The sequence below is a fragment of the Hoplias malabaricus genome, chromosome 13 (assembly GCF_029633855.1).
Source record: "Hoplias malabaricus isolate fHopMal1 chromosome 13, fHopMal1.hap1, whole genome shotgun sequence".
In the NCBI taxonomy this organism is placed as follows: domain Eukaryota; kingdom Metazoa; phylum Chordata; class Actinopteri; order Characiformes; family Erythrinidae; genus Hoplias; species Hoplias malabaricus.
Window position 1 is genome coordinate 1,215,502 of NC_089812.1, and position 27,018 is coordinate 1,242,519.

Sequence of the window (27,018 nt, forward strand, 5' to 3'; positions counted from 1 at the left end):
TTTATTAACCCCTTTCACCCTACTCCTTAATGGTCAGGAGCACCACTGAAGCACCAGAGAGCAGGTGTGGAGACACTGATGTGGTGGTGGCTTTATACCCTTCTAGTCAACACTTGGCATTGTGTAAGGTGACTTTAAGCAGCTGTTCCAGGGTGTTTCATATTGTTTAATGCATTTTAATGGAGATTATTCAAAGCCTGATCACTGTAAAGTGTATGTGTTTCTGTTTTTATGAGCAGTGTTTTCTCAAGAAGGAAGGATGAAAAAAAAGAACAAGGAGGAAGGAAGGCAGGAAGGACGGAAGGAAAAAAGAAGACAATAAATTAAAGTTAGCATGGAAGGAAGAGTGAGAAGAAAGAACATTAGGAAGGAAGGAACGAAAGAAAGAGGAAAGGAAGGAAGGATGAAAAGAAGAACAAGGAGGATAGCACAAAGGAAGGAAGGAAGAACAAAAGGAAGACAAAAAATAAAGTTAGGATGGAAGGAAGAGTGAGAAGAAGGGATGTTAGGAAGAAACGAAAGAAGGAAGGAAGGAAAGAAGGAAGGAAGGAAAGAAGGAAGGAAGGAAGAGAGGAAAAAGAGACAGGAGGCAGAAAAGAAGGGAAGTAAATAAGAAAGCCAGAATGGTCAAAAGAAGGGATGCTAGGAAGGAAGGAAGAAGGACAGTTAGAAATGGTTAAAGGAATGAATGAAGGAAAGAAAAAGGAATGGGAAAGGGAGAAGGGACAGAGGCAGAGAAGCAGGAAGGAAGGAAGGAGGAAAGGAAGGAAAAAGACAGAAGACAGAAAAAAATGGAAGTTAGGAAGGAAGGAAGGAAGGAAGGAAGATTGAAAGCCTGTTAGGAAGAGTTGAAGGAATGAATGGAGGAAAGGAAAAGGAACTGGAAAGGAAGTTAGGAAGAAGGGGTGGAGGCAGAAAACAGGAAGGGAAGTTAGAAAGGAAGTAAGGAAGCGATTAAGGAGAGTTAGGAAACAAAGAGGAAAGAAGGAAAGTAATTAAGAGGAGGTAAGGTAGGAAAGAAGAAGGGAAGTTAGGAAGGAAGGAAGGAAGGAAACAAAAGAGAATGCGAGCTAGGAAGTAGAGAAGGAAGGAAGGAAAATGAATCCATTTATAGAAATGGTAGAAAGAAGGGAAGGGAGGCGTAAGTGGAGGAGAAAGGAAGGACAGAAAGCAGGAAAGACAGTGTCTGGTAAAGTTTGGAGCAGGTGTCAGTGTCCATTAATTGTGCTCTGAATTACTGAGGGATCTTTGAACGCCGGTCACAGTGTGGCCCTCTGATCTCGTCAGGCGCCGAGCCTCGGTTCCATTAGAGGCCGAGCGCCACACAAGAAAGCAGCGAACAGAAGGTTTAGATCCATTTAACTTCCCTCTCCACGCTCCGTTTTAGAAACAGCAATTCCTCCTCCGTCACGAGACGAGCCCGGTGACGGAAAACAGCGCCCGTCTGAATTAGAGATAATGGAAGATCATCCGGCCGCTCTCCTCAACAGCCTGCGATGATCTCCCCGTGTTCTCCTCCACCACCACCACCCCCCTCCTCCTCCTCCTCTTCCTCTGCACCAGAACATTGTGTCATTTATAATTCCCCTGTGTAGAGTGGGGCAATTAATAGTAACAGGAGAAGGGGAGGAGGAGGGGCGGGGCTCTGAAGGAAGAGAGAGAAAAAGAGAGATCTCAATTGAAACGTACTTTGCCAAGCCCCTCGGATTCCGCCACCTCTGGGCATTTATTTCCAAAGTTGGTGTTTAATCACGGGATCTAGACCATGATGCTTGTGACAGGTAATTTCCGTAATGCCGCTGACAGAGATGGATTACACGCCGCTCTATTGGATCCCCTGCTTTTGTGTGCGGGTGATAAGACTAGGTGAGGGTTATCTCGGCTACGAGGGCCTGGGACAATGCAGCTAGCTAATAAGTCCCGGGATAATACGCCGCTGCCGTAGCCTCAGGTTGGGAGGAGTGTAAGAAAAAGCCGCAGTCCAGTTCACACTCGGCACGCCAGGCTGCTCTCAGTGTGAATTCAAACACTCTTCCCAGGATCCGTACAGTGTGTACTAATTATATCTAGCAATTGTACAGTGTGTACTAAATATAGGAATTCACTCTGATCCATCGTTATTAATCAGCTTTAAAGAAATACAAACAAATATTTGATATTTTTGCTCCTGGGCTCCCCCTATTGTTTCGGGAGGGGGAGGGATGGACAAGGTGGCGGATGTGGGGCTGTATTCTACTCTCCTCCAAATGATACATAGTGCAGTTTCTGTAGTGCTGAGCCTGGATGAGACTCTATTCTCCCTCTTACAGGTCAGTGGAGCACCTCAGTGATTTAGAAGCTGTGATTTTAAGCTACAAATTCTACAAAGTGTACCTTTAACACTTTCCCTAAACCTAACCTTACGCCTTAAAGGCAATGTAGATGATTCTGGAGAAATGCTGTTCTCACAACAAAACCAACACCCACCGTATGTTTTTTTTATTCAGTTTTTTAAGGTGGAATGGTTTGTTTGAGAAAATCAACTTCTGTAAGTCTTATGTTTTAAATAAAGAGGAGAATTCAGGGATCGCTCGGTGTGTGTTAATAGATCTAAACCACTTTTAAGGGCATTCTGATGCACAGTGTTGAGTTTTTAGGAGTTTATTCAATGATGGACCAAACTAATTTCTAAGTGCTTGCGAACATGAAGCTGTTTCTTGCTTTAAGAGCTTAATAATTGAAAAAATGGCAAACAACCAGCTGATTATTATTCATTTATGGAGATTAATATTGTTTACTAAAGTTGAAGCTCTTAATGGTGAGAGCCCTCGAGTGAGCAGTGGATTATTATCCATTTGTGGTGTTTTGCGATGCCTTTTTCAGCCTAGTTAAAGGTGCCATTCATGATCACAGTCTTAGATTAATTTAGGTAACTCTCTTTCTCTCTCTCTCTCTCTCTCTCTCTCTCTCCATCTGTGAACGCAGAGCTTCAGTACACAGCTCCAACAGTTCTGCGGCAGAGAAACATGATGCAGAGATACATGGCTCCTGTTGTAGACCCCACCTAGCGCTGTATCTTCTCTGTGGTGCATTTAATAATCGCAGCTCATTTTCATTCTCACCGCCGCAGTGCTCCAGCAGCTGGATAATTACTGCAACCAGCGCTAAGATCACCCAGCTCTGTAACGCTTCACTCTTCCTTTTCCAGAAACTACCATCTCTCTCTCTCTCTCTCTCTCTCTCTCTCTGTCTCACTCTCTTGCTGTCTCTCTTTCTTCTTACTCTATTTCTGTTTCTCACTGTCTTTCTTGCTCTTACTCTCTGCATTATGTCTCTCTCTCTCTCTTTCACTCTCTCTTACGGTCTCTCTTTCTTCTTAATCCTTCGTGCTCTTACTCTCTGCATTATGTCTCTCTTCCTCTTCTTCCTCTCTCACTCAATCCTTATCTTTTCTCATTTTTTGCCTTTTGCTCTCTCTCTCTCTTTCCTCTCTCCCTTTCTTTCTTTCCTTACTCTCATTTTCACTCTCTCTGACCTTCTCTCTTTCCTTACTACCCCCCCCCCTCTCTCTCTCTGACCCCTCTCCCTACAAATAAACAGGGCCCTGATTAAAGTGGACTATTGAGGAGCGAGACTGTGTAACTCTAGGAGCCTTTACGTTTCTGGAAATGCTTAGCACTAGATGTTGGCGTTTAAGGCGGTGTTTCCAAGCTGAGAATCATTTAGGGACCCTAGCTCCACTGCAGGCCACATCTCCAGGCACCAGCACACCCCACTGAGCACAGACTTCACTGTGAGGGAGGAAACAGCGGCCCTTAAAAGGAGAGTCCAGAAGGATCTGAACTCTGGCCCCGAGCGGCGTAAAGCTCAGATCTCCGAGCAGGTTCCCGTCATAACGCAGCGGTTATACGACGTTCAGATTTAATCTGGGGGCCGCATAGTTAATCCCTGCTCATCCCCGTGTGTCCGATTTGCTCGGGAGTCCTGCCTCGGTGCTGGCTGAAAAGCGGATGTTTCTTATACGTTGATATAATTAATGAGGAAGCAGCGTGTGCCTTCTATTAACACCACAGGGAGAAGTGGAATTGGCCTGCTTCTGTGTGTTGTGGCAGATTTAAAGACCTTAGCACACAGCAAATAAATGGAAGCACTTTTAATGAGCTGTGGGAGTTGGACGAATATGCCGTTAAAAAATAAAGAAAGGGGAGAGTATTGTGTAAACATCACTGGTTATTTAAACTTGCGGAGGTAATTGATGCTCGTACTAGAGGACAGAGGCGTCCTGAGCTTTTGTGAGGCTTCGATTCACTTTTCTCAAACTGAGAATTGATTTTAAGTGACCCGCGGGTTCGTTATTATTTCTAATAGGCTGCTGTGAACCCAGCTCATGAAGAGTATTAGAAATTGGCCCCTGTCGCGTGTATACCCTGTCACCAGCGTCGCCTAATAAAGGTCCTAAACCGCAGGATCACCAGCCAACACGCTCACTTTTATGGAGGAAAAGGACCTTCCTCGCCGTTAATGAAAGGCAAATGAAAGGCAGATAAATGTGTTCTTCATTATTACATGAAAACAGCTCAATTCATCCATTCATTCATCTCCTATAGGCAGCTCATCCTCTTCAGGGTTATGTTGGTCACTGTTGGTCCAGAATCACTGAATTCAACATAGACACACACACCTCACACACACACACACACACACACACACACAGACCTCACACACACACAGACCTCACACACACACACACACAGACCTCACACAGACCTCACACACACACCTCACACACACACACACCCCTGTGGAATATGTCACAGAGTTTGGACTGTGGAAGGAAACCAGAGCACCTGGAGGAAACCCACGCAGACACAGGGAGAACACCCAGCCCCACCCCCACTCACAGACACTGACCTGAGGAAAGGATCCCACCCATGACCCTGAGACCCTGCAGCTGTGTGGATTATGGCCATTTTGTGCACCCCCCCCCTCCCCCCCGTGGGTCTGCCCCCTCATGGATCTAATCTTTTTAGCTCCCGTAGCATTCCTCTCGTTGCGGTAGAAGTCAGCAGTAACTGTTCTGGCTCATTTCTGCTGGCGCTGTGCCTCGCAGCATCTGTGTGTGTTTCTGTATGATTTTTTTTTTTTTTTTCTGGGGTGTGGGTGTGTGTTTTGCTTTTTCCCTGCGCTTTGCCGCGCCATTTGGCACAGAGAGGGCCGAGTTCCAGGCTCTGCAGCAGCAGCAGCAGCGGAGGCAGCAGGGAGACGCTGGAGCAGTGCGTGTTAAAGCGATTAATTAATGGAGTCCTGTCCGCGGCTCTGTGCTTTCGGAGGGGGACCGAGTGGCAGGTCTGATGGATCTGGAGCTCCGAGGTCTGGGCGAGGGATTTTTTCCCGAACCGTTTACTGCATGTGACAGCCCCTGGTCCTGTCAGAACGCATCGGCCCCTCCTCGCTCGGCCCGGGCCGAGGGAAAGTGACACGTTAATGGAAGCTAAAGCACTCTAATGGCAGCGCCAGGCGAAAGCGCCGAGAAGTCATCCGCAGCATTTGCCCTGGCTCTCGGAGACGTCGCTCCCAATCGCCGTCTGGCCCCTGAGATCCACCCTCCCCTCGTCTGGCCTCTTCACCAGCCCTTCAACTGTCCACCGTGTAGCAACACCCTTCTCCTCCATGGCTTCTCCCTGCTCTCGCCATCCTAGTGTCCCTCCTCCTTTATTTATTTCTTGATGTGCGGAGGACTCCCGAGGCCCAGGCTGCACAAGGGTGGTCTTAATTAGTTGAGAAACACATCACTTGCTGTGATGTATGCACCCACAGCCATCTAATTATCTACCCACCATTGACACACACCTCCTCCTCATCCCCCTCTCTTCCCTCGCTTTCCTGTTCTTCATCGTCTTCCCCCTGTATGTTCTAGTCCAGATGCAGAGACGTGTGTTCATGTGGAAACCTGTACAACACCGACAGGAAAAGAGGGAAGAGCTTGGATCGCTTTCCTGTTTTCTTCCTCCGTCTGTCCCACCGAGGTGATTAACATCTCGGCGATGTTTGCTTTTGTCACCAATTAAAAGGACAGCGCCGCTTTAACATCCGGGGGAAAAAAAAGCAGAGCAGATCAGCAGGAGTTGTCAGAGAGAGAGAGATAGAGAGCTGGAGGTGGACAAGCTCCTGCTTCTCGGAGCCAGATGTGCGGAGGTGCTGAGGAAACCTCGCCTCACCCCGTCTCGTCTCGTCCCGCCCAGTAATCAATTTGCAGGCCCCTGGTGCGGCCAGCTAAGGGCTAACAAACGACTCTCGGTTTCCCTTTTTTTTTTTTGCTGTTGTTTCCCCGAACACACACTCGAGCGCTAATGAAAGACAGTCTCAGCTGCCACACAATCTGGCTCCACTCCTCATTGGCCCCCGAAGTCCCTGATGCATCGGGCCCATTGTCTCCGCAATGCCGCACTTTAGCGGCGGATCCCATCTGTTTTCGTAATTACTGTCATGTAAACTGACTTTCCTTAAATTGTGGAATAGTGCAAAAGAGAGAGAGAGAGAGAGTCTCTGATTAGCCTTCAGGCACCCACCCTCATCACTGATGGGCTTGGGTTTGTTGAGGCTCTGGGTAGAAAAAAAAATCTGTGTCACATACGTGAAGACGTTTTGGAGGCTGATAACAAACAGTGACATCTCTCTCTCTCTCTCTCTCTCTCTCTCTCTCTCTCTAATCTGAATCTTAGCCTGGAATTCATGCCTGTTTTCAGAATACAGCTCAAATGTAAACAGATGGGAAACATGGATAGATTTATCTCATACACAGCTTCTCTTCGTGCGCTGGAGAGAGTCTCACAACACTCAGAAGCACAGAAGTCCACCTCCTTGTTGTCTGAAGGGGTAAAGGATCCCACCGTGTTGCAAAATGAGGAGAAAAAGACTGTTATCCCCAGTTAGCCATATTAGCATTTCCATCATAAGGTCTAATGGAAAACTGTTAGCGCATTAGACTCTGCTCTTGTGGCTGACTCTGTGTGAATTATTCATACACAGATCATATAGCTTCTGTAATCATATTGTTTCCTTTGTGTTTTGTTGTGAAAGGTTACATGCAAAAGACCATTGTTTGTGTCATTCCTTCACCCCAGTTTACAGGGTAAATGATCTGATCCCACTGTCCCGGCACTCTGAGAGTGGAACAGATTCTTGGAGGGTAATGTTTTATCACAAATGTCTGCCTAAATTATTTCTCTATTTTGGTTTAAAGTTGTGAGTGACCCCTGACGGATATGAATATTCATTAGATATAAACGCATGCAGTGTTTATGTCTGGGAAGATCCCACATGGAGAAACAGAGCTCTCAGTTTCTGTAAACATTAGCCACAGATACAACCCTCACTGGGAAAATGCCCTCCGAGTGTGAACAGTAGCAGTATACAATGAACCTCAGATGTTAAAGCTTGATTTTTGGTGCCACACTTCGACGTCTCTCTTTCGTCCTCAGCACCGCAGATGTCTCAGTGGCCACGGATGTCGCCCATCTTCCCGGTTGAGGTCCTACATTAGGCAAGCGGTGGATCCTAATGAAAAATAACACTAACAACGGCTCCTCCGGCTCGATCCACCTCACTGAGACTTCATCAATCTTCCCCACACTTTTGGCACCTGGTGCCGGCTGTCAGCTGCCTGGTGCCGGGTGGAGAGAGGCCATCCTGCCTTTACTTTATTACTCTGTCAGCGGAGGAGACGCTCAGCCCCGAGCCGTCCAGTCCTGCCTCGGCTCAGTCAAACGCACACAACCTGATCCTAAGCGACAACGTGGCTAGAGTCCTGCCACAGCTCATTCGCTCGGACGCGTCGGACGGATCTGAACATGATGCAGAGTTACTGCACCTCCCTGTGACAACGCAAAACCAAAACAAACACAAACACACATTGTAATTTCTCAGAAGGAAAACAACAGGGAAAATAAATCTGAATCGTTATTATATATATATATATATCTTTTTTTGCTTGACCATATGTTCTCTGGTCATAAGTATGTCATAAGTATATGCTCCATTTGTCCACTCTGAGGACACGTAATATCTTGTTTAAAAAAAAATAAAAAATCCTCAGTATTAGGTGGGACCCGTCTCTGTGGTGGGACCCTCACTGGTGCCCTCTAAAGATTTAAATAATGGAATGTTTTTGTCATTCTATTAAAACTGTTGCATTAAAAATGACAATTAGAATTGTATTTTAAAAAGACTAAAAATCACAAGTATTAATAGGCTCCATTCATGATCTCTAACCTCAGAAACACTATCTTTAAATTGTAAAAAGGGCATAAAGTACAAAAGAGCAGGAGAATGTTTGATTTTTAAATTACAGATATGTTACACACAGAAACACGACCCCTGCTGTACCTTTAAAGGGACGTTTCTGCTGTCTGTACTTGTCTGTTCCAGTGTAGTCTAGTGAACGCTAGTGAAATTCCATTCATTTTAATGGACTTCACAGTGATGACTAATTTTGCTCCACAGATTTCAGTGACCTTAAGGCGCGAGGCTTTGTACAGCAGTATTGTAGACACAAAATGGAGGACATGTTAAATGTAGATATGGTAAACACGAGGCATTTTAGAACGTGATTTGATCTCATTATAAAATGTTACCGAAGATCAATGATGTTTATGTTTGGTTCATTCCTTCATTGTCTGTAACCCTTATCCAGTTCAGGGTCGCGGTGGGTCCAGAGCCTGGAGGGGGCGCCAGTCCTTCACAGGGCAACACAGACACACACACACACACACACACACACATTCACTCACACACTCACACCTACGGACACTTTTGAGTCGCCAATCCACCTACCAACGTGTGTTTTTGGACTCACAGACAGTCACCCGGAGGAAACCCACGCAGACACAGGGAGAACACACCACACTCCTCACAGACAGTCACCCGGAGGAAACCCACGCAGACACAGAGAGAACACACCACACTCCTCACAGACAGTCACCCGGAGGAAACCCACGCAGAAACAGGGAGAACACACCACACTCCTCACAGACAGTCACCCGGAGGAAACCCACGCAGACACAGGGAGAACACACCACACTCCTCACAGACAGTCACCCGGAGGAAACCCACGCAGACACAGAGAGAACACACCACACTCCTCACAGACAGTCACCCGGAGGAAACCCACGCAGAAACAGGGAGAACACACCACACTCCTCACAGACAGTCACCCGGAGGAAACCCACGCAGACACAGAGAGAACACACCAACTCTTCACAGACAGTCACCCAGAGGAAACCCACACAGACACAGAGAGAATACACCACACTCCTCACAGACAGTCACCCGGAGCAGGAATCAAACCCACAACCTCCAGGCCCTTGGAGCTGTGTGACTGCAACACCTACCTGCTGCGCCACCGTGCCGCCCTGTTTATGTTTGGTGAGTTAGCAAATTTATTAGCAAACTGCAAAATGGATGACTGTTTGGCGCCACTAATCTTCCAGTCCTTCCTTAGCCCCGCCTCTTTTACTGCAGAGTCACTCTGTTTTACTGCAGCTTTAGAAATCGGTTGCATTTTCTTCTCCACACGATCTGAGCGAATCCCAAAAAGTGACTATTTTGTTTCTTCTTCTTTTGTGTCTATTTCCTTTTCTAAGTGCAAGCTTCTTCTTCTTCTCTCCAACTGAACATTCTTTCAGACCCGTAGAGTTGCGCTGTTCTCACAGTGAGCGGCTGTACAGTGTTCAGATCAGAAGCTTGATGTGTCAACAATGAAAGCTGTGACTGCTGTTTGTAATCTTGGGGTTGCATGGCTGTTAGGGGTCCCATATAATGTATACACATGGTTCCTTCTCAGGATGTGTGTGTTTATTGAAAGGCAGCTTCATTTTAGATTGTGTGAATGTTTAATGATAAATGGACACGTGAGTATTTTTTTTATTTCTATAATGGGTTACTGCATGTTCTGCAGCATCAGGGGCAGAGGTCCAGAGTTCATCACGCACGTCTGTGTTGGTTTTTATGTTCCAGATCTTTTATGTGGGCCTTACTGTGTCATTAATTATTGAGACGCCATAATGTAAACAACCAGATGTGTTCTTCTGAAACACCGTTCCTCGATTTGCTGCGGTGGAGTGCGTTTGGTTCAGGGAGGCCTTCAGTAGGCGGAGGTAGTTCTCTAATTCTCATGCTCTCACGTCTCGCCATGAGAAGAAAACTGACATTTTTTCCGTTGCAAATAAGAAAATGGCAGGCGGCAGCTGTAATAAGGATTACCCACTGATCACACTCTCTCTGCAGGTACATATTCACTAAGCCTTGTTCATTATCATTCACATGCTCTGTGGCTATGTCCAGCACTCGCCAGTGAACATAGCCTTCAGGAGATTATGGATTTCAGGTGGTGGCTTAAGGCTTGTTTTTTACGGGTTTGGAGGTGTCCTAACTAGCTAATTAACTGGCTTGAGAGAAGATGGTCAAAAACAACACTTAAAGCAACACTAGATAGCGGTTTTACCTTAAACTCACAGCTTTAAAACCATCCTGCCTCCTCTCTGGGTTGTAATAAGGAGAACAGAGTGTCTGTCATTGCAACGTCAGGCTCAGCACTGCAGATATGATATCCCTTGATTCTCCTTCACTTCATGAAGATATACTGACACCTACTGGCCTGGATGACTCAGAAATCCTGTATTAAACCTATTCCAACTTTTAAAATGGCACAACACATTTTATTTATGAACCAACGTTTAAATGGAGTAAATTAAAAGCTGAATATTTATCAATGTACAGTCCCTCTGTATCCAGAGCGATGTGTAGCGCCCCCTGCTGTAACCTCCCACCATTCCACACATTCTCCCTCTCTCTCCATCACTGTTTGAACTCCTTCATTGGTTGGTGGGGCGCCTGCTCTGTTTGGTCTAGCTGCAATGTCTGCGTGTGCAGACTGTTTGTTCTGGTTATTGTTCCTTAAACAATACAGTATTTTCTATATTGTATGTTCCATATGGCGCCATAAAGAGTCGTTGCATTGTAACAAGCTGGACATTGCTATAAAAGAACCCTGTTTGATGCCATAGAGAATCCGTCTCTAAAAAGGTGGTATATACAACCATCTACAGCACATTTTCCATCACAATGTTTATTCGAGTGTTCAGGGTTCTGTACAGAACCATTTTCTTTACTAAAGAACCCAGGAAGAACCTTCATATTTAAGTGTCAGCCTTATTTACCAGCTCATTATTTTCATTTTTGGGTCCACCTTAAATGGCTAAACTCACTGCACTGGCTGAATAATGCTGTGTTCCAAACCACTCCTGGCTGCACTTCAGCTTCTAAACAACTGAGTGCCCTTGTGATAATGATAAATGTCCCTTAGACTGCCTCAGCTCTCTGTAATGCGTACGAACCATCCAAAAAAGGGGTTTCACACTGCACACAAAGCAAACCAGGGTTCAGTTTGATCCAGAATGAGACCACCTCTTTAAGTCAGACGGATTCTGGTTCTTTGGTCCGGACTATAGCCTCCCCCCACTGTTATTCTGGTTTGGTTTAAAATGAAAGGAACAGGATAAAACAATGTGAAAGCAACCTTAAAGTGTACAGAGGATATGCAGAGGTTATATGCCAATACTGCACTATTTTAATGAGCTCCATGGGTTTTGGTGTCCAAAAGAGGTCTTGGCTGTAATACCCTGTGGATACAGATTGCAGCTTGTTGCTGTGATGTAACGTAATTGAATTGTAAACCGTACTGTGTCTTTTCTTTTCCATTATCCATTATTTCTAAATTCTAGACCCTGCGTAAATAGCAGGTGATATTTTCAGGTTGTGTCAATTCAACGACAAGCGTCACCAGCGGAGATACGGAGAGTGACGTTATCTTACATTTGCTGATGTTTAAAGATCATGACGTTTAATTACGTCGCATTAATGAAGTGATAATTACCGAGCGTGATTACATATCGACTGGAGTCACGTTCAGTTTGTTCAAATGTCAGGACTCTGTCAATACTTTCACACATTAGAGAGAAAAACACACAAAGCTTCACATCCGTCATCAGCAGAGGAAAAGGAGAGGCATTTCTCAGTCATTTATTGGGGGATTGTGTTTGTTTGGTGAGAGTGAAGATCTTTGTTCTCTTTCTAATGAAGTTAATCTTGTTTCATTAGCGCCACAGTGAACACAAACAGAGACTGTCTTAAAAACAGCTTCCAAGAGTCTGATAACTGTCTGCTGTATTTCTCCTCTTTTGGTGTAATACAACCATCTTGGACCTAGACGTTTAGTTTGTTTCCGCTTTACTGAACCAGGGCTGTGTACAAACACTGGACCTTTTTCCAGCACACGATCCAACCGGAGATCTAGCAAATGATGTGAAAACTTTCTCTGAGTTTTATAAAATTTGTAATGGATTAAAATCATGAACCTCACATTTAATATCATGAAACTAAAATGTTTCAATACAGGGCAGTGATGCAGGGTTGTCAATCATGCCAAATGACTACAGTATTAAGACCCAGACGTTTCTCAGAGAGAGAGCTCTGTGGGTAAATGGAGCCGTTTGTGAGGAGTGTTTTATCAGATTTCTGTTTTTAATATTTTATAACATGTTGCCAGAAGCTTTTAAGCATTGTTTGGTAAATGTTGCTGTTTTTGGAGGTGTGAAAACAATGATATGTGGCCTGTGCCAAAGTTAGGGCACAGTTTATATTTTAGGAAACTACTCAGCAGATAGAACAGAAACAGTGTGGGAAAATGTGCTTGAAAAAATACATAGTTTAGGAGTGTTTCATTTAGTCCAAGGTTCCTGCAGTTTAGTATATGACCAAATAATACAACAGCAGAGAGAGAGAGAGAGAGAGAGAGAGAGCAAGCAGAGCACACTTATTCAGCAAAAGCTAGAAGACGACAGATGCACTGCGGAGGGGAACTGGGCTCTGTCACGTGGCAAAGCCACAGCAGGAAAGAAAGGAGAAATAGAGAACCAAACACAGCATTCGCAGGACAATCACGCTATTAACACTATAACCGGGAACACGTCCGTGGTAGACATACCACTGTTGCATGGGTTATTAATGGCAGTTATTGGAGCCAATGTGCTTTGTTTAGTCTGTACACAAATATAAATTAATAATAGTTTAAATATTAAAAATGACTACTAACCATTTTCCACATTTCTGTGTTGAAATAAGCTGTGGTATTGTTATAATTACTTTTGTACTATTACTAATTATTAATTATTAATGTACTATTACTTTTCCAGCTAATGAATTAGCATATCCGCTTATATGTAATTACACAGTTATTGAAGACATCATATGGAGCAGGGCCGCTCTTTATGAAAGCGAGGTTGATCATGTGTGGAACAGGAAAATTAAAAACAAAAAATGCAAAAGCAACATCCTTGCCTAGAGGCATGGAGTAAGAGGAGAGGCGTGAGTAAAATAGAGCTAAGCGCTTTCCATAATACGTGTGCCTCCTCCTCCTCCTTCTCCTCCACCACCTCATCCTCTGAAGAAGAAACAACCCCCTTCTCTCTCTTTCTTTCTTCCTCTTTAATTACATACTCTGGTGCAACATGGATACCATCGATTTTCACCATTTTCACGACTTTGTTCTTTTAAAGTAACAAGCATCTGATGCCTTCTTTCCTAAATGTAGCCAATGCTGGGGGTGGGAAATGTGTGTGTGTGTGTGAATGCATGCAATGGTGTGTGTGTGTGGGGGGGGGGGGTGTAGGGTGGTAGCAACCTACGAGTGTAATGGGAAAAATGGATAAGTAAGATTAAAGAAGGAGATCATGAATAATTCAAAGAGCTCTTCCCCAGCACCGTAGTGTAATGTTTGCTGTTGTTTGCTCAGGCCTCAGATCTGCTCCTGAGTCAAATAGCTTTTGTTTTTGTGGGTTGTTTGTGTTTTCATTGTGTTAATACGTCATGCTTATATTGTTGTTAATAGATCTTTGAGCAGGTTTTCACTCTGGACTGTGAATTGCTAAAACCATCGCGTGCCTCTTTAATACATTATTTACCACCTCGGTATGCCACTCTACTTCAGGTACATGCTCTTTTTTGGAAGCTGTGAGAGGTTTTTAATCCCTTTGGACTCTTCTCTCTGGTCAAACTGGAGTTTTATGAATGGCACAGGCTTTCCATATTTATTTTAAATAAATAAAGATGCTACATTTTTGAGTTTATTTGTAGGATTCTTACAGTGGGCCTTTAGCTCTTTAGAGAAATGAGTTGACCAGTTTTCTGAGATAGGTTTGATTATTTTTTATTTTTTTTGTCTAGCTCTACTCTGCAGCTATTCTGCTTAATTAATTCCTGATATTGCTGCATATATTGTGTGTCTAAACATTTATGGACATTAGCCCTGCAGCCCAATTCATCCCAAAGGTATTGGATAGATTGCTAACACTGGGGGTTAGCTTTATAGCCCTGTAGCCCACACCTGACAGTAAGCAGTAAGCATACAAACCTTACTCATGTGAGGCTGCTAGGGTGCGTTTTGCAAAGACATGTAATTCAACATCCGCACTCAAGCTTTTAATTATTAATAATTTCAATATCAAAATCTAATTTCTCCCCTAAAACGGACTATATTTATATTTATAAATATATTTTTAATAATTTATGACAATTATTTAGTGCCCCATAATGAGAAACAATTAAAATTACATTTTAATTCATGTAAGAAAAACAGCCATAGATAAATGAACAAATATACAGATAAATACACACACATATGTACAGATATACACAAACAAACCAACAACAAAAAAACAAAGCCCTCCCAACACAGAAAGCGCGTCACCCCGCCCACATGCCTGCAAACGAATATTTCATTGGCTCTTTGTCCGGTGTAGCCCCGCCCCCTCTTGCCTCGAGCGTTCCATTCCACGCGGACCATTGCACGCGCGCGAAAGTAGCGCTGAAGCAGAGAGCCGTTGGCAAAGTGACGGACTACCGTTAAACCAGTCGACATTTCTGCGCTTTTTAATCGATTTAAAGACACTGACTTTGGACAGAAAGCGACGAAAGGAGACGCACAAGGAGTCTGCGAGGACCAGCTCAACAAAAACAAGCGAGAAAAACGGGCCGTTTTGCGCTTCAGATTCTGAGGTAAAATCAGACGGTTTCGATTGAAAAACCAACGTTAATTTGAACTTCGACTTCAACCGTCAGTTTTCGTCTCGACTTCGGGTTTCTCCGTGATTTCTGTGAGAGATTCGGGCCGAGACGGAGTCTGCGAGGGAAAACAAACACCAGCACCAGCAGAGGAGCGTTTTGTTTGAGTCCAGCGGCTGATTGTCTGGTTAAACCCCACTGTTTTCAGTCACACAAGCCACTGTCTCCGTAACTGTCTACGTGAACTGTCCGTTGGCCACAAAGTTCAGTTCGGCTACCCGTCGGTTGACTTCTCCGGCTCGAGCGCCATGCAGCATCCGCTCGCGGGCGGCACGTGCGTGGCTCTGCCCCGCGTGGACGCGTGCCCCCAACTCTCCTGTGCCTTGACGTTCATGTACTTACAGCAGGTGAGTGAGTGCATGTTTGTGTGTGTGTGTGAGAGAGAGAGAGAGAGAGAAGAATGATGAAAGGAGAGAGAGTGATGGAGATGGAGAGGAAGAAAGATGAAGAGAAGAATAGTGAGAGAGATGAAGAGAACTAAGGAGAGAGAGAGAGATGCCGAGAGGAAAGATGAAGAAAAAGAGAGATAGGAGGAAAAACAAGAAATAGACAGAAAGGTAGGGATTAAGGAAGAAAAGAGTGAGTGAGAGAGAGAGAGAGAGAAATGATGAGGAGGAGGAAGAGAATGAGTGGTGGACCGAGATGGGAAAACCGGGAGAAAGAGGGATGGAGGGGATACAGGGGCTAGAAGGTGTAGAGAGAGAGAGAAAGAGATGAAACAAAAAGAGGGAAATCATTATTGATTATGCACCTCCTGTGTGAATTAAATATTTTACATTTTCACAGTGATCAGCAAAACTACCTCGACAGACTGGATTGTGTTGATGTGATACACAAATTAAGCACATCACTTTTCATTTAGCTTTCTTTTCCATTCAAACATCTCTAATGAAATGGACTGGGGTGTGTGTGTGTGTGTGTGTGTGTGTGTGATGCTGCCTTCTCTATGGCCTGTCTGCAGTGCACTCCTAGTGGAAAATTAAACTGTTCTCATTCCCCAACTCTAATTCAGAAATTTAGAAGAACGCTGTGAAGGGTTTCAGGCCTCTGTCTCTTTCTAAATCTTCTAGAAATGTGTGGTGAGAGATTTATAATTAAGTGTGTGTTCAGAGATGCAGGACGTGGTAAAATGTGTGTGAAGTGGAGTGACAATTAAATGCCAAGTTTGAAAAGAATGGGTAATAAGTTGAGATTAGCTTTAATTATTAGATATCATTAATGAACTTTTGTTTATTTTGTAAAACAGTATATAAAATAATAGAAGCATAAAATGCACACATATGTCACAATGCCTTAATTCATTTGAACAGCTGTTCTCCAAACCCTCTTCATTTTATTCAACTTGGCCTTTCAGGTGAGATGTATGTAAATTAACTCTGATCTGATAGGAGCCCTTTAACTCTTAGATAAACACAAGAAAGAATGGGTTTAATTTTACTCTAACGCAAACCTCAAACCTTTCTGGTAAGTTGGTGTATCAGTCCGTTAATGGTCTTGGAAGCAGGAGAGATGGTCAGTGGTGTAGTGGTCAGAGGAAGGATGACCGCTGACCCTGCAACATGGTCAAGATGGTCATGGGCTCCCGAGGATCACCGGTGGTCGAGGGAGTGAAGGCGAGCCTGCCTGGTCCACAGAAGAGCCACTGTCGCACACACTGCTGAAAGAGTTAATGCTATTAAAGCAGCTTGCTGTGTATGGGGATTAGTACGCACACTGACCCCTTCACTCCCAATGAACTGGGCACCCACGTCCCTGACACCCGTTCACCGGTCATCCTTCCCTGGACCCCCTTTTTGTATGTTTTAACCATTGAACATCCAGCAAAACCATAGACCAAAACATGAACAGAGGCCAGTGTAAACAGATCATCAGTATTATTCACTTAACTGTCAGTGGTTGTAATCTTGTGGATGATCAGTTTAGTATCTGGAAAATAGAGATTCAGCTGAAAGCAGTCCAGACATCTGCAGGATGCTCTGTGTGTGTGTGTGTGTGTCTGCATTCCTGACACAAGATGGTGTGTGTATTGCTCTATCGTGCGCATACCGGTGCTGAGGCTGCAGACTTGCGCAGACGCATGCCTCTACTCCATGCAGACAACACCTCAAAACGTATCACCTCGCTCCTTCAATTCCACTCTGGATCCTGTTCCACTCGGCCCTGCTTTAATTCTGACCCAGCGGTGACCAGCTGGAGAGGATTAATCCGATCAGGAGTGGATCTGTCGTATTGATCAGTCATCAGATGTGGCGTGGCCATGTGTGTGAGTGTGTAATGGAGATAAGCCATCTCATTTAGCTTTAGCCCACACAGCCGGGCCACCATTAACCTTTAGTGACATCTCTAACCTTTTCTGACCTTCTGTCTTTATCAGTTTAATTATAAATACATCTTAAAACACATATATATGTCTAAATATATATCTATTAGAAACGTACAATTATAGTCAGCCAGGATCAGGAGGAGATCAGCACCTTTGGCTTCAGACACACAGTCAGGGAGTGGGTTAATTTATTTTACCCAGTTGTAAGATAAATAACGTGAGACCGGGAAGTGCACGTGTGCCATTATCCCTGGACCAAAATGACGCAGCATAATTAAACATGAGTCATTGTGCTGTGCAGCGTGTGCCTTTTTAGTTTTGATGTAGACCTTCTGTTGATTTCTTGTTGGTTAAATGGGTGTTTAAATGTAGGGGTTTTAAACGTCTGGGCCCGTTACAGAGCTCATAATATTATTTATACTGCAATTTCAGCTAAAACCAGAGAGTACTGGAAATGGTGTGTGTTTGTGAGTCCGTTTAGGACTCTCACAACGGCTTTTGGCCAATTACACTGTAAATAAACTGGAATACTGGCATTGGAAATGGGCATGAAAATATTATCAGTGCACGCATATATATTTATATAACTGCACTTATGCACTCTTAAGCACACTATTTAAAACCATGGTTCGTGCTGTAAAAGCAGCCTATATATTTAACGCAATAAAACGTAACAACAGTTTATCAGTGAATGAAGGACTAATCTGATGAACCTGGTCCTGAATTACACCCAGTAATAAACCAGAGTCTGCCAGAAGCAGAGGTTTGGAAATGTTTAATGCCATGCGTAAAGTATACGAGCTGTATTCTTGTTATTTGTATTTATTGTAGTGTTTTTCTCAGTGCATAAACACTTACTGTCCAGCGAAGGGGCTTTACAAGCTTCACATATTTGCACGGCACTGTCTAATTAATTCAGTGGCGATTGAAAAGCATCAGCACATTTTTTTTTATCTTTTCTAAATGAAATAAAAGAGATAATCAGATTTTAGAAGCTTGTAACACACAGACCAGCTGGTCACGCGTGTGCTCTTTTATTAACACATATGTTCTTGTGTCTGTTTGTGTTCGCCTTTACACTGAAGTGTGTGTGTGTGCATGAGCGCATAAGAGAAGGAGAGAGAGAGATAGTGAAGCTGTATGTGTGTGTGTGTTTTCATGTGTACTGAGTGAACTGAGGAATCTGGGTCTTTGAGGCTATTTTTAGCTGAGATGTAAGACTTTGTGAATATATGTGACTACAGCTGTGGTTCATTCAGGCCGGCGAGCAGAGCTGCTGTTTGTTTTATTTTTTTTAAATCTTTGCATTCAGTTTGTGCATGTGACTTCACAGCACAGGCATCACACTTCCAGAACAGAGATGGAGGGGTACACCTGCCAGAAAGGGGTCTCAGTGTTCCCTTGACGCAGAGCTGAGCTTTGAGGTGGACTTTAACTCTAATTTAACACTAATTTGTGTTTTTTTCTGTCCATTATTGTGATTTAAATTGTAATTAAAAATGATTTTCTGTAAATGAAAGGCCCAGGACTTGGTATCTACTGAAGAACATGAACATCTGGTTGTAATTCCGGCTGCTGAATGTAGAGGTCCAGTCAGTCAGCTGTGTTTGTGGGTCTTATACGCAGAGCAGTGTCCAGCTGTCTCTGACTGGTCTAAGTTTGTTATAGAAGCTAAATGCTTCTGTTTAAAGCTGGTCATAAGACATTGATAACACAGGCTAGAATAGGACTGCAGCGCTTTAAATTCTTTCAGCCATAATCATATTCACCATCACTTATATAGTGTCTTCCCCAAACTCAGGGATGCTTTAAAATCATAGTATTGTGACTGAGACTTGTTTATCTTGAATTACGTCGTCTTTTTTATGATTTTAATTGGAATATTTGAAGCTGTATATTTCGGTCCATATGTTAAAGGCTCAAATCTTGTCTGAGAAATGAGCTGTGGCTTCAGGCGTAATACCAACACAGAAGAAGGAGGTACTAGACAGATATCTTAGTTTGACTGGAAATAAAATATTGAAAATATATTTTAAAAAAGAATATGTTCCCTCAAGTACTAAGAGTACACCGTTGTCCCGTTTGAGCAGTCAGACTGGGGCACTTGAGTGGGTAGAATAAAGTAAAAGAACAGTGAAAATAAAAAGTAAAACAACAATATACTTTAAGGTAATAGAGAAAATCCTGTGGATAACTCAGATTTGCTGCATTCTTATATCTGAGCCTTTTCCAGAACTTTAAGTGAAGACGGTAATTATATAAATAAAACCTAAGATTGAAATCCATTCCTGGGACCGCAGAGTGAGAGATTTGCCTTGGGATAAAGAAGTTCAGTGAGGTTTTCTTCTTATCGTACTTAATGTAGCTGTAGGATGTGTGAGGAAGAGACTCTGTGCTTGCATTTCTTCCTTTCTTCACTATTACTCCGGGCACAAATATGAATCAGTCCACTCACACAGGCAAGTAACTTTGCCCCCCACTCGTACGGCACACTGTAAATATTGGCGCGAGTGGGTCTTTCTGTGAACAGCTCAGGAGAGCACAAAGCGTCCCCAGCCGTTTCTAGTGGCAGCAGAGGGAACCGAATGTGGGTTCCAAGCAGGGCACAAAAGAGACTCATAACAACCGCTCTCTGTGGAAACATAAAGCTGTCAGCGTGCTCTGGAGTGCATTTGAATATTGTTTCACCGAGGCTGAGGCATTCGGGAACTCTAAGACTGTATTTATTTTAGATTTATTTATTTATTTCTAAAGAAATATAAAAGCCTTGTTGATTCTGTGTGGGAGTTGCTCTTATACACTGATCTGGAATCATTTTGCTGCGTCTAGGTTAATAGGTAAGGAAAGGAATAAGAGGGGCTGGTTAAATGGTAGAGTGAAAGGTGGAGTCCAAACGAATTCAGGCCTCCTTCACAAAGCACTCTTAGGTAATACGCTATAGCGCGTAATATTTCTGAAGGCACACAGCGCACCCTGAGAGCAGTTATTTCCTCGGCTGCAGGGCAGAGTTGATCTGCTTTGGTACATTTCCAGTTATCTTCATGTATTTATTGCACAACAAACAACTGAATCATGAGCTTATTTGGCAAAATGTCTGCACTGGCCTTTTTAATGTCAATGTAAAACTGAGTTCATAACGTGATGCGATTTTCTCTGACGACTAATGGACCACTGCATTAAAAGCAATGTCACATTAAGATGTAAATGTAATGTAAAGCATGGAAACACATGCTGACGTCCTACACATCGCAAGTGCTTTACTGTCATTTACAGGAACAGCTGGAGAGCTCTTCTGTTGCTGTGCTACTGTAATAGATTTGCATTTAGTGTCTGGATGAATAGCACTTTAAAGCATCTTGCTCAAAGAGGCTGAATTTAACTTTGTAGTCATAGCAGAGCTACTATTTAAAAATGGCAATAAAAAAAACAATTCCCACTAAAACTATAGAGAATGACAGTGTGATACATTACGAAAGCTTATATCCCAGCGGTTCTCATCATGTAAACAGCATGCATAAATCATCAAACACTTTCCTGAAACCGGATTAAATTGGATTAAACTGCTTTTGTGGTTTCTGACACTGTTTGACGTAATACGTTATATTTCCTGAAATTGTAGGCCGTCATAAATGACTTGTGGTAACAAGCAGTTTAACTGGTTTCATTCAGCTTTGCATCTACCCTTGGTCCAGACTGGGATTGAGTGATGGTTCTATTCGGATGTTTGACCCATTTCTAATAAATTAATGAGAATAAATAATAAAGTTTATGAAGTGTTTTTAAAGGCGGTAGCGGCGATGGACGGTAGACGCTGCTAATCCAGTTAATAGGACAATAGCTTCCCTACTCAACTGAGCCAGTTATGGGTTGTTGACCCTAGGTGGCCAGCTCACTAGAGTTAGAAAGCTGATGCAGAACATTGAGTGTTTAAAGGTGAATGGATGGAGAAAGACAGTGGGTCTTACATGGTCCAAAAGAGGGATGTTAATCTAGAACAGCAATGTGAAATACCAGTAAGAAACCAAGCACAGATCCTGAGTTGTGGACCTTTGCTGGGAGGACGTCTTAACACCTGGATGTCACTGAATTGTAATTGAAGACCTCTGCTTTAAATCCCATAAATGTTTATTTTTAATCAGTTGAATCCTCAGCTCGAGAGAGTTTATCAGTGTAAGAAAATGGCCTCCCACCAACAGAGCCACTAGTGACCCTAGGCGCCTGCAGTTACTGAAACAGGTCTCAGAAACCACACAGAAAAACAGTGTGTGCAGAAAGGTTTCGGTTCAGTGGACTCTGCTGGGCCACAGGCGTTAGAGCTGAGATTGTTGCTGCAGCAGTTCAGGCTTAAACCGAGCCCTGAGAGACCTCACCTGACCCCAGTGCGCTGCCGTGTCTCTCGCCGCTCTCGCTCACCTCTGGCGCTGCGGACCTTCTCCTGACCCGGAGTGGGCGGAGTGGGAGGCGTGGTGGTCGGACTCGATGGGAGAAAAAAAAAAAAAAAACCTCAATCTGTCCTCCCCAGCCTTCTGTCGAGTGGCTACCCTCTCTCCATCTTTCACTCATTAGTACCTCACCTCTCTCGTCCTGTATCCTTTTAGTCTGCATTGATCCGAAGGTGCTGATGCAACTGCATTGATTTTTGTGGGCTAGAATCAGGGCTGGAAGATGAATCGTTTTTTGCGTTGCAGTCGCAATTTGCAAATGTGCAGTTTTTGTGATATAGATATTTATATTAGTCTGCATCCTTAAAATATTAATTGCAATTTAAATATCAGCTGAAGCACTGCTCAGAAACATGGTTTCCTTATTTATCAGCTGCTTTTTGTCGTTTATTATTCATTCTTTTGTCCAGAACAGAATACTCTCCAAACAGGTTCCTGACTGTTTAAAAATTACACTCTTCACTTAACACTGCTCTTATCTAATTATTTTTCCTCAGGGTCAGTTTGACCCCAACAGTTGGTGTCCAGTGTTTCATGTGTTTTTTAATCAGAGGGAAGTGTTTTGAATATTATAAACTGGTATGTTATAATGATCTCAGTATTGTCCATAACAACAAAAGCAAATCCCTATCCACCATTCTTTATATTACTCACTATATAGTGCACTATTATAGGGAACTGAATTCAAGAGGATAGTGAACAATTCTGGCAGGTTTTTACTAAACAACACAGTGAATTATGGGTATCCGCTAGTGGATATGGGTTATAAACTACTTTTTGAGCTGCAGTGTGGGAGTGCACTGTAAATTCCACACTATTTTTTTGGACACTACTACAACAAAACGATGGATCCCCACAATAGTGCACTGTATAGTGAATAAGACACAGGGAGTGTGTTTAGGACGAGAAGTAATTGTGAACAGGACCCTGAGAATTTATCACAAGGTTAATGAGTGTTAACACATAGAGTGCTTCTCTCATTTTTTTTCTTTTCTTTTCTCTCCTCTCTATCGCGATGCCTCTCCCTCTCTCCTCTTCCTCCTCCTCCTCCTCCACCTCCACCCCCTCTCCTTGGCTGTTCCCATCTGTGCTGACTCTGCGGAGCTGCTCTCTCTGTTTCTCTCGTTCTCTTCAGCTTTCTCTTTCTCTCTCCCCCCTGTGTTACCTCTGCTCTGTTTGTTACTCATTTATTGATGGCGCAGCCTCCGTACCGAACCCCTCTCACCCTCTCACTCTCTGACTCCTCCCATACGACAGCCTCGAATCTTATCTTAGGTTACGTTTTAGCTGTTAGATTTGTATACGGTCATCAACATTAGTCCACTATGTTCTGTTTGCTGTAATGAATAGGAACGTTGCTCTGAGTGTGTCTGATAATCACTAGTTTTGCAGAATTAAATGTTATAAAGTGGGCACAAGTTTCTCAGGCATGTTTTAAGAGCGTTAACATTTAAGAGTGTTGTTCAGCTGTTCATGTTTAATGCATATGTTTGTAATCATTTTAAAAGATGTGAGTTCCTTTGATTTATATATTTTTTAACCCACAAGGGCGTCTCCCCCCTCAGCTTGAAGCAGCACAACTCAGATCAGCGCCCCTCTTTTCAAAGTTGTGTTTCTGAAGGGAGTTGTCAGTCAGAATGCAAAATTAGAGATGATTAAAAGTCCTGAGTCCTTCAGTTCACCTCGGCGTCTCTCAGGCTCTGGAGCACGTCTGCTTTAGCAAACATCAGCTCCTCTGTTCATATGCCTGTTCAAACATAACCTGTGAGTTTCACACTTATCCCTAAAGGAACATCCGATGAAGCTGTCGCGATTCATCGATTAAACTCCAGTGTAGGAATGAGCACTTCAAATTTACGGTGGTGATTTGGCAGGGAGTCGCTATCAACTGGTGGGATGATAATGCATGTTTTCTCTCTCTTTTGTTTTAAGGCACTTGTCTAGTGTACATTTGGGGGTTAGCCTGGTTAGCATGTGTGGGTGGTGGTGTTTAATCTTGTTAGTGTGTGTGTGTGTGTGTGAGCTGAGCATATCCACAAAATAGCCATTATTTTTCATAATAAAAGCTCGATGAATCTTAAAATAATTCAAAGTGTTTGTTCAGATGTTCTGTATCCGACTCCTGCGTAGCTCCAGGAAGGTGTTCCATCACATCCCACCTCTTTATAGAGCAGACACTAATTTCTGCAGAAAGAACAGAAAGGTGTGCTCTACTCTTTCTGCAGAACAGGTGTAGCATCGTATCCCTCTCTTGCAGAGAGAGGACCGCACTCTTTCTACAGCACGCTATCATGTCCCACTCTCAGGTTTCAGAACGGTGTAGCAGTCGATGGGATGAGTGATGTTTCGTGTCATCAGGAGATGATGAGGCACCATAACCTTCAGTAAGCAGTGAGAGACGGCCCTATTACATGTGTCACGGTCCATGGCTCTGAAGCATCACCTCTTTTGTCTCCACTGTTTACGAGCTCTTTATAGCGCCTGCTTTTTTGTTTGATTGCAAACAGGAGGACTGTGGGTGTCCCAACTCGTCCGTTTGTGCTGAGCCTGAATGATCAGCTCACAGAGGAAGAGAGAGAGAGAGGGAGAAAGAGAGCGTGAGAAAAGAGAGACAGGAAATAGAGAGAAAGGTGATGTATGTATGGAAATGGAGGCGGAGACCATCTGCTAGGCCTCACTGGGCACATGTGTTCCAGTTTGTGTGTCTGCTGTAGTGTGTGTGTGTGTGAGTTTGAGTGATTAGTTTCTCGCATTTGCGATAATGTCTGTTTGCTTTTGCAGCTGTTCTGCTGTTTAGAATCCTTTCCATTTCTCATTTTACGTGTCTGCACTATCTTCTATCTTTAAAGCTCCTGATTACTTGCTTTTTATAGGGACAGTTTTCGATGGCGTTTAAAATCGCATTAAAATTGGAACCAGTCATTTTTGTTCAGAGATAATTATTGATGTAATAAAGGGTTCTTGACATCTAGGCTGTTACACCGTAAAATGGAGAACTCAGGATGGGGTACAATACAAAAGTTGCGGGACATGAGCCCTTTAAATGATAACCACACCCCATAGCTTCAGCTGACTCTGACCCTGGCTGAACTATTAAAACACCCTGAAGTGGCAGGGGCCATTTTGAGGAGCGCTGTAGATGAGGGGTAAAGCACCATTTGCTGCAGAGAGGAAACTACAAGTGTTGATAGCCTCTAGTGTGAGCACAACAAGAAGAGAGTGTATTTTTTTTAGGGTCCAGGAACACCGGCTCAGTTATTTACATACATTGATGTGGTATAGAAACATGTCGCCCATTCCTATAGCAGAGTAAATCCAGAGGGGGACACTGAAAAGATGAGGTTGTTTTTTCAGCGTTTGATGTCTATTTGAAATTTTTAAGCACATTTATTTATTAATGCAAACAACATTTCAGGGTGTTGTTACCGATTAAAACAGGTTTTAAAACTGGCAGCAGCTGTGAAGGGGGCTCAGGTGAGACGTGAGGGTTCTAAAAATAAATACTGACACCGTCATAAAACCTTTTATTTTCATACTCACCTCTTCTTGTTTTTGGTTAAATCAGTCACGAAGGTGTGTTTTATTTCCATAATAAAGAGTGTTGAGTGAGAAGTGTAGCACGTTAGAAGCTGATGGACCCCTGAATGAAGAGAGAAAGACCCCCAGAGCAGCACCGTGTGTTCTGTTCATGTGACTAGACCAGAGGAGACGCTCTGCTTTTATTGTAGTTTATTTTGTATCCAGTAATGATTTGAAATAAAAGTCCTGGACGAATAGGAGGATTTGATCTGAGTGTTCTACGCACGAGTGGACAGTAATTTATTTATTTACAACTGAGTTTTATTTGAGGTGTGTTTTCACAAACCCAGCCTCGGTGGACTCTGGAGGAAAATGTTTCAGTACTTATAATTAATTAATAAATGAATGCCCACCACTTATTTATATTATATAAGCAGACATCAGAGAACGCTGTGAGCTGAGCATGTTGACAGAAGGGCAAATGCCCACAACCCTGTCGTCCATGCAGTAATTCAGTGGACTGGCCACGTAATGTATGATATCTATAGCGTGAGAATGCACAATGTCCAGATTGAGACGTGGGTTTGAGTGTTCCAGTTTCAAATTTGGTGCAGGATCCCCTCCACCTCCTCTTTTGCTTTGACTGAGCCTCGGTGGACTCTGGAGGAAAATGTTTCAGTACTTATAATTAATTAATAAATGAATGCCCACCACTTATTTATATTGCCTGGATCAGTATTACTGCATCATTGATTATAGTTATTGTCTGTAAATCTGATATCAGGCCGAAGGTGTTGATGTTTTTCAGTTTTATTTATTTTTATTTATTTTTGTAATCACGAATGAACAGTAAATCCACCACAGGACTAATTTTATACCAGAATACACTTTCTATTTTCTGTCTTCAGATTGTCTGCAGTGAGAACCTGCCATAGATAAACTGGTGTGTGTGTGTGTGTGTGTGTCTCTGCAGTTTAAACGGTGATGGTGTGCGACTGTTTTTCTGGTATTCGTCGTCAGCGCTGTCTTGCTGTTGGCGACTTCATGGCCATTTTTTTTTTGTGTGTAGACACGCTAGCACTGCATGCATGGATAGAGACAAAGATGGAAATAGAGAGGGGGAGAGAGCGAGAGGGGAAAAAGAGAGGGGGAGAGAGTGAGAAAGAGAGGAGGGGAATGATTTGCTAGTGTATGAATACTGACCATAGCAAGCAACAGAGAAAGCGTTCACATCGGAAAAGGAGAGAGATGGAGAGAGATAAAGCATGTAGGACATTTTTCTGTTCATTCCTATGGAGAGTGTGAGAGACAGAAAAAAGAGGGAGAAGACAGTAGTTTTTGTAAGTGCTTGTATTTATACGTTAGGACCTTATAATGATACAGCCTCTCTTTTCACCTCTTCTGTATTGTCTCTGAACTGATTTTTATGGCAAGAGAGAGAAAATGGAGTAGTCTCTTTTATGCGTGTTTCTGTTATTTACACGTGAGGTCCTCATGATGTTATGAAAACTTGCCTATGAATATTGTATAGGCTTTAAAACCAAAACAATACATTTTACTAAGGGCCTTACAAATATG

General features: G+C 43.3%; 1 protein-coding gene across 7 annotated transcripts in view; it reads left to right on the forward strand.

Annotated features, from left to right (window-relative positions):
• Positions 1-27,018, forward strand: part of rbfox1 (RNA binding fox-1 homolog 1) — a 309,662-nt gene that overhangs the window by 147,916 nt on the left and 134,728 nt on the right. For 3 of the 7 annotated variants that reach the window (XM_066641700.1, XM_066641699.1, XM_066641702.1), the window contains exon 1: positions 14,922-15,503. The exons of the other annotated variants lie outside the window; for them this stretch is intronic. In XM_066641700.1, coding sequence (XP_066497797.1) covers positions 15,405-15,503 — 99 coding nt within the window. In that variant the 5' untranslated portion in view covers positions 14,922-15,404. Of the gene's footprint in view, positions 1-14,921; positions 15,504-27,018 lie in introns of those variants that run through there. 7 annotated transcript variants of the gene reach the window in all.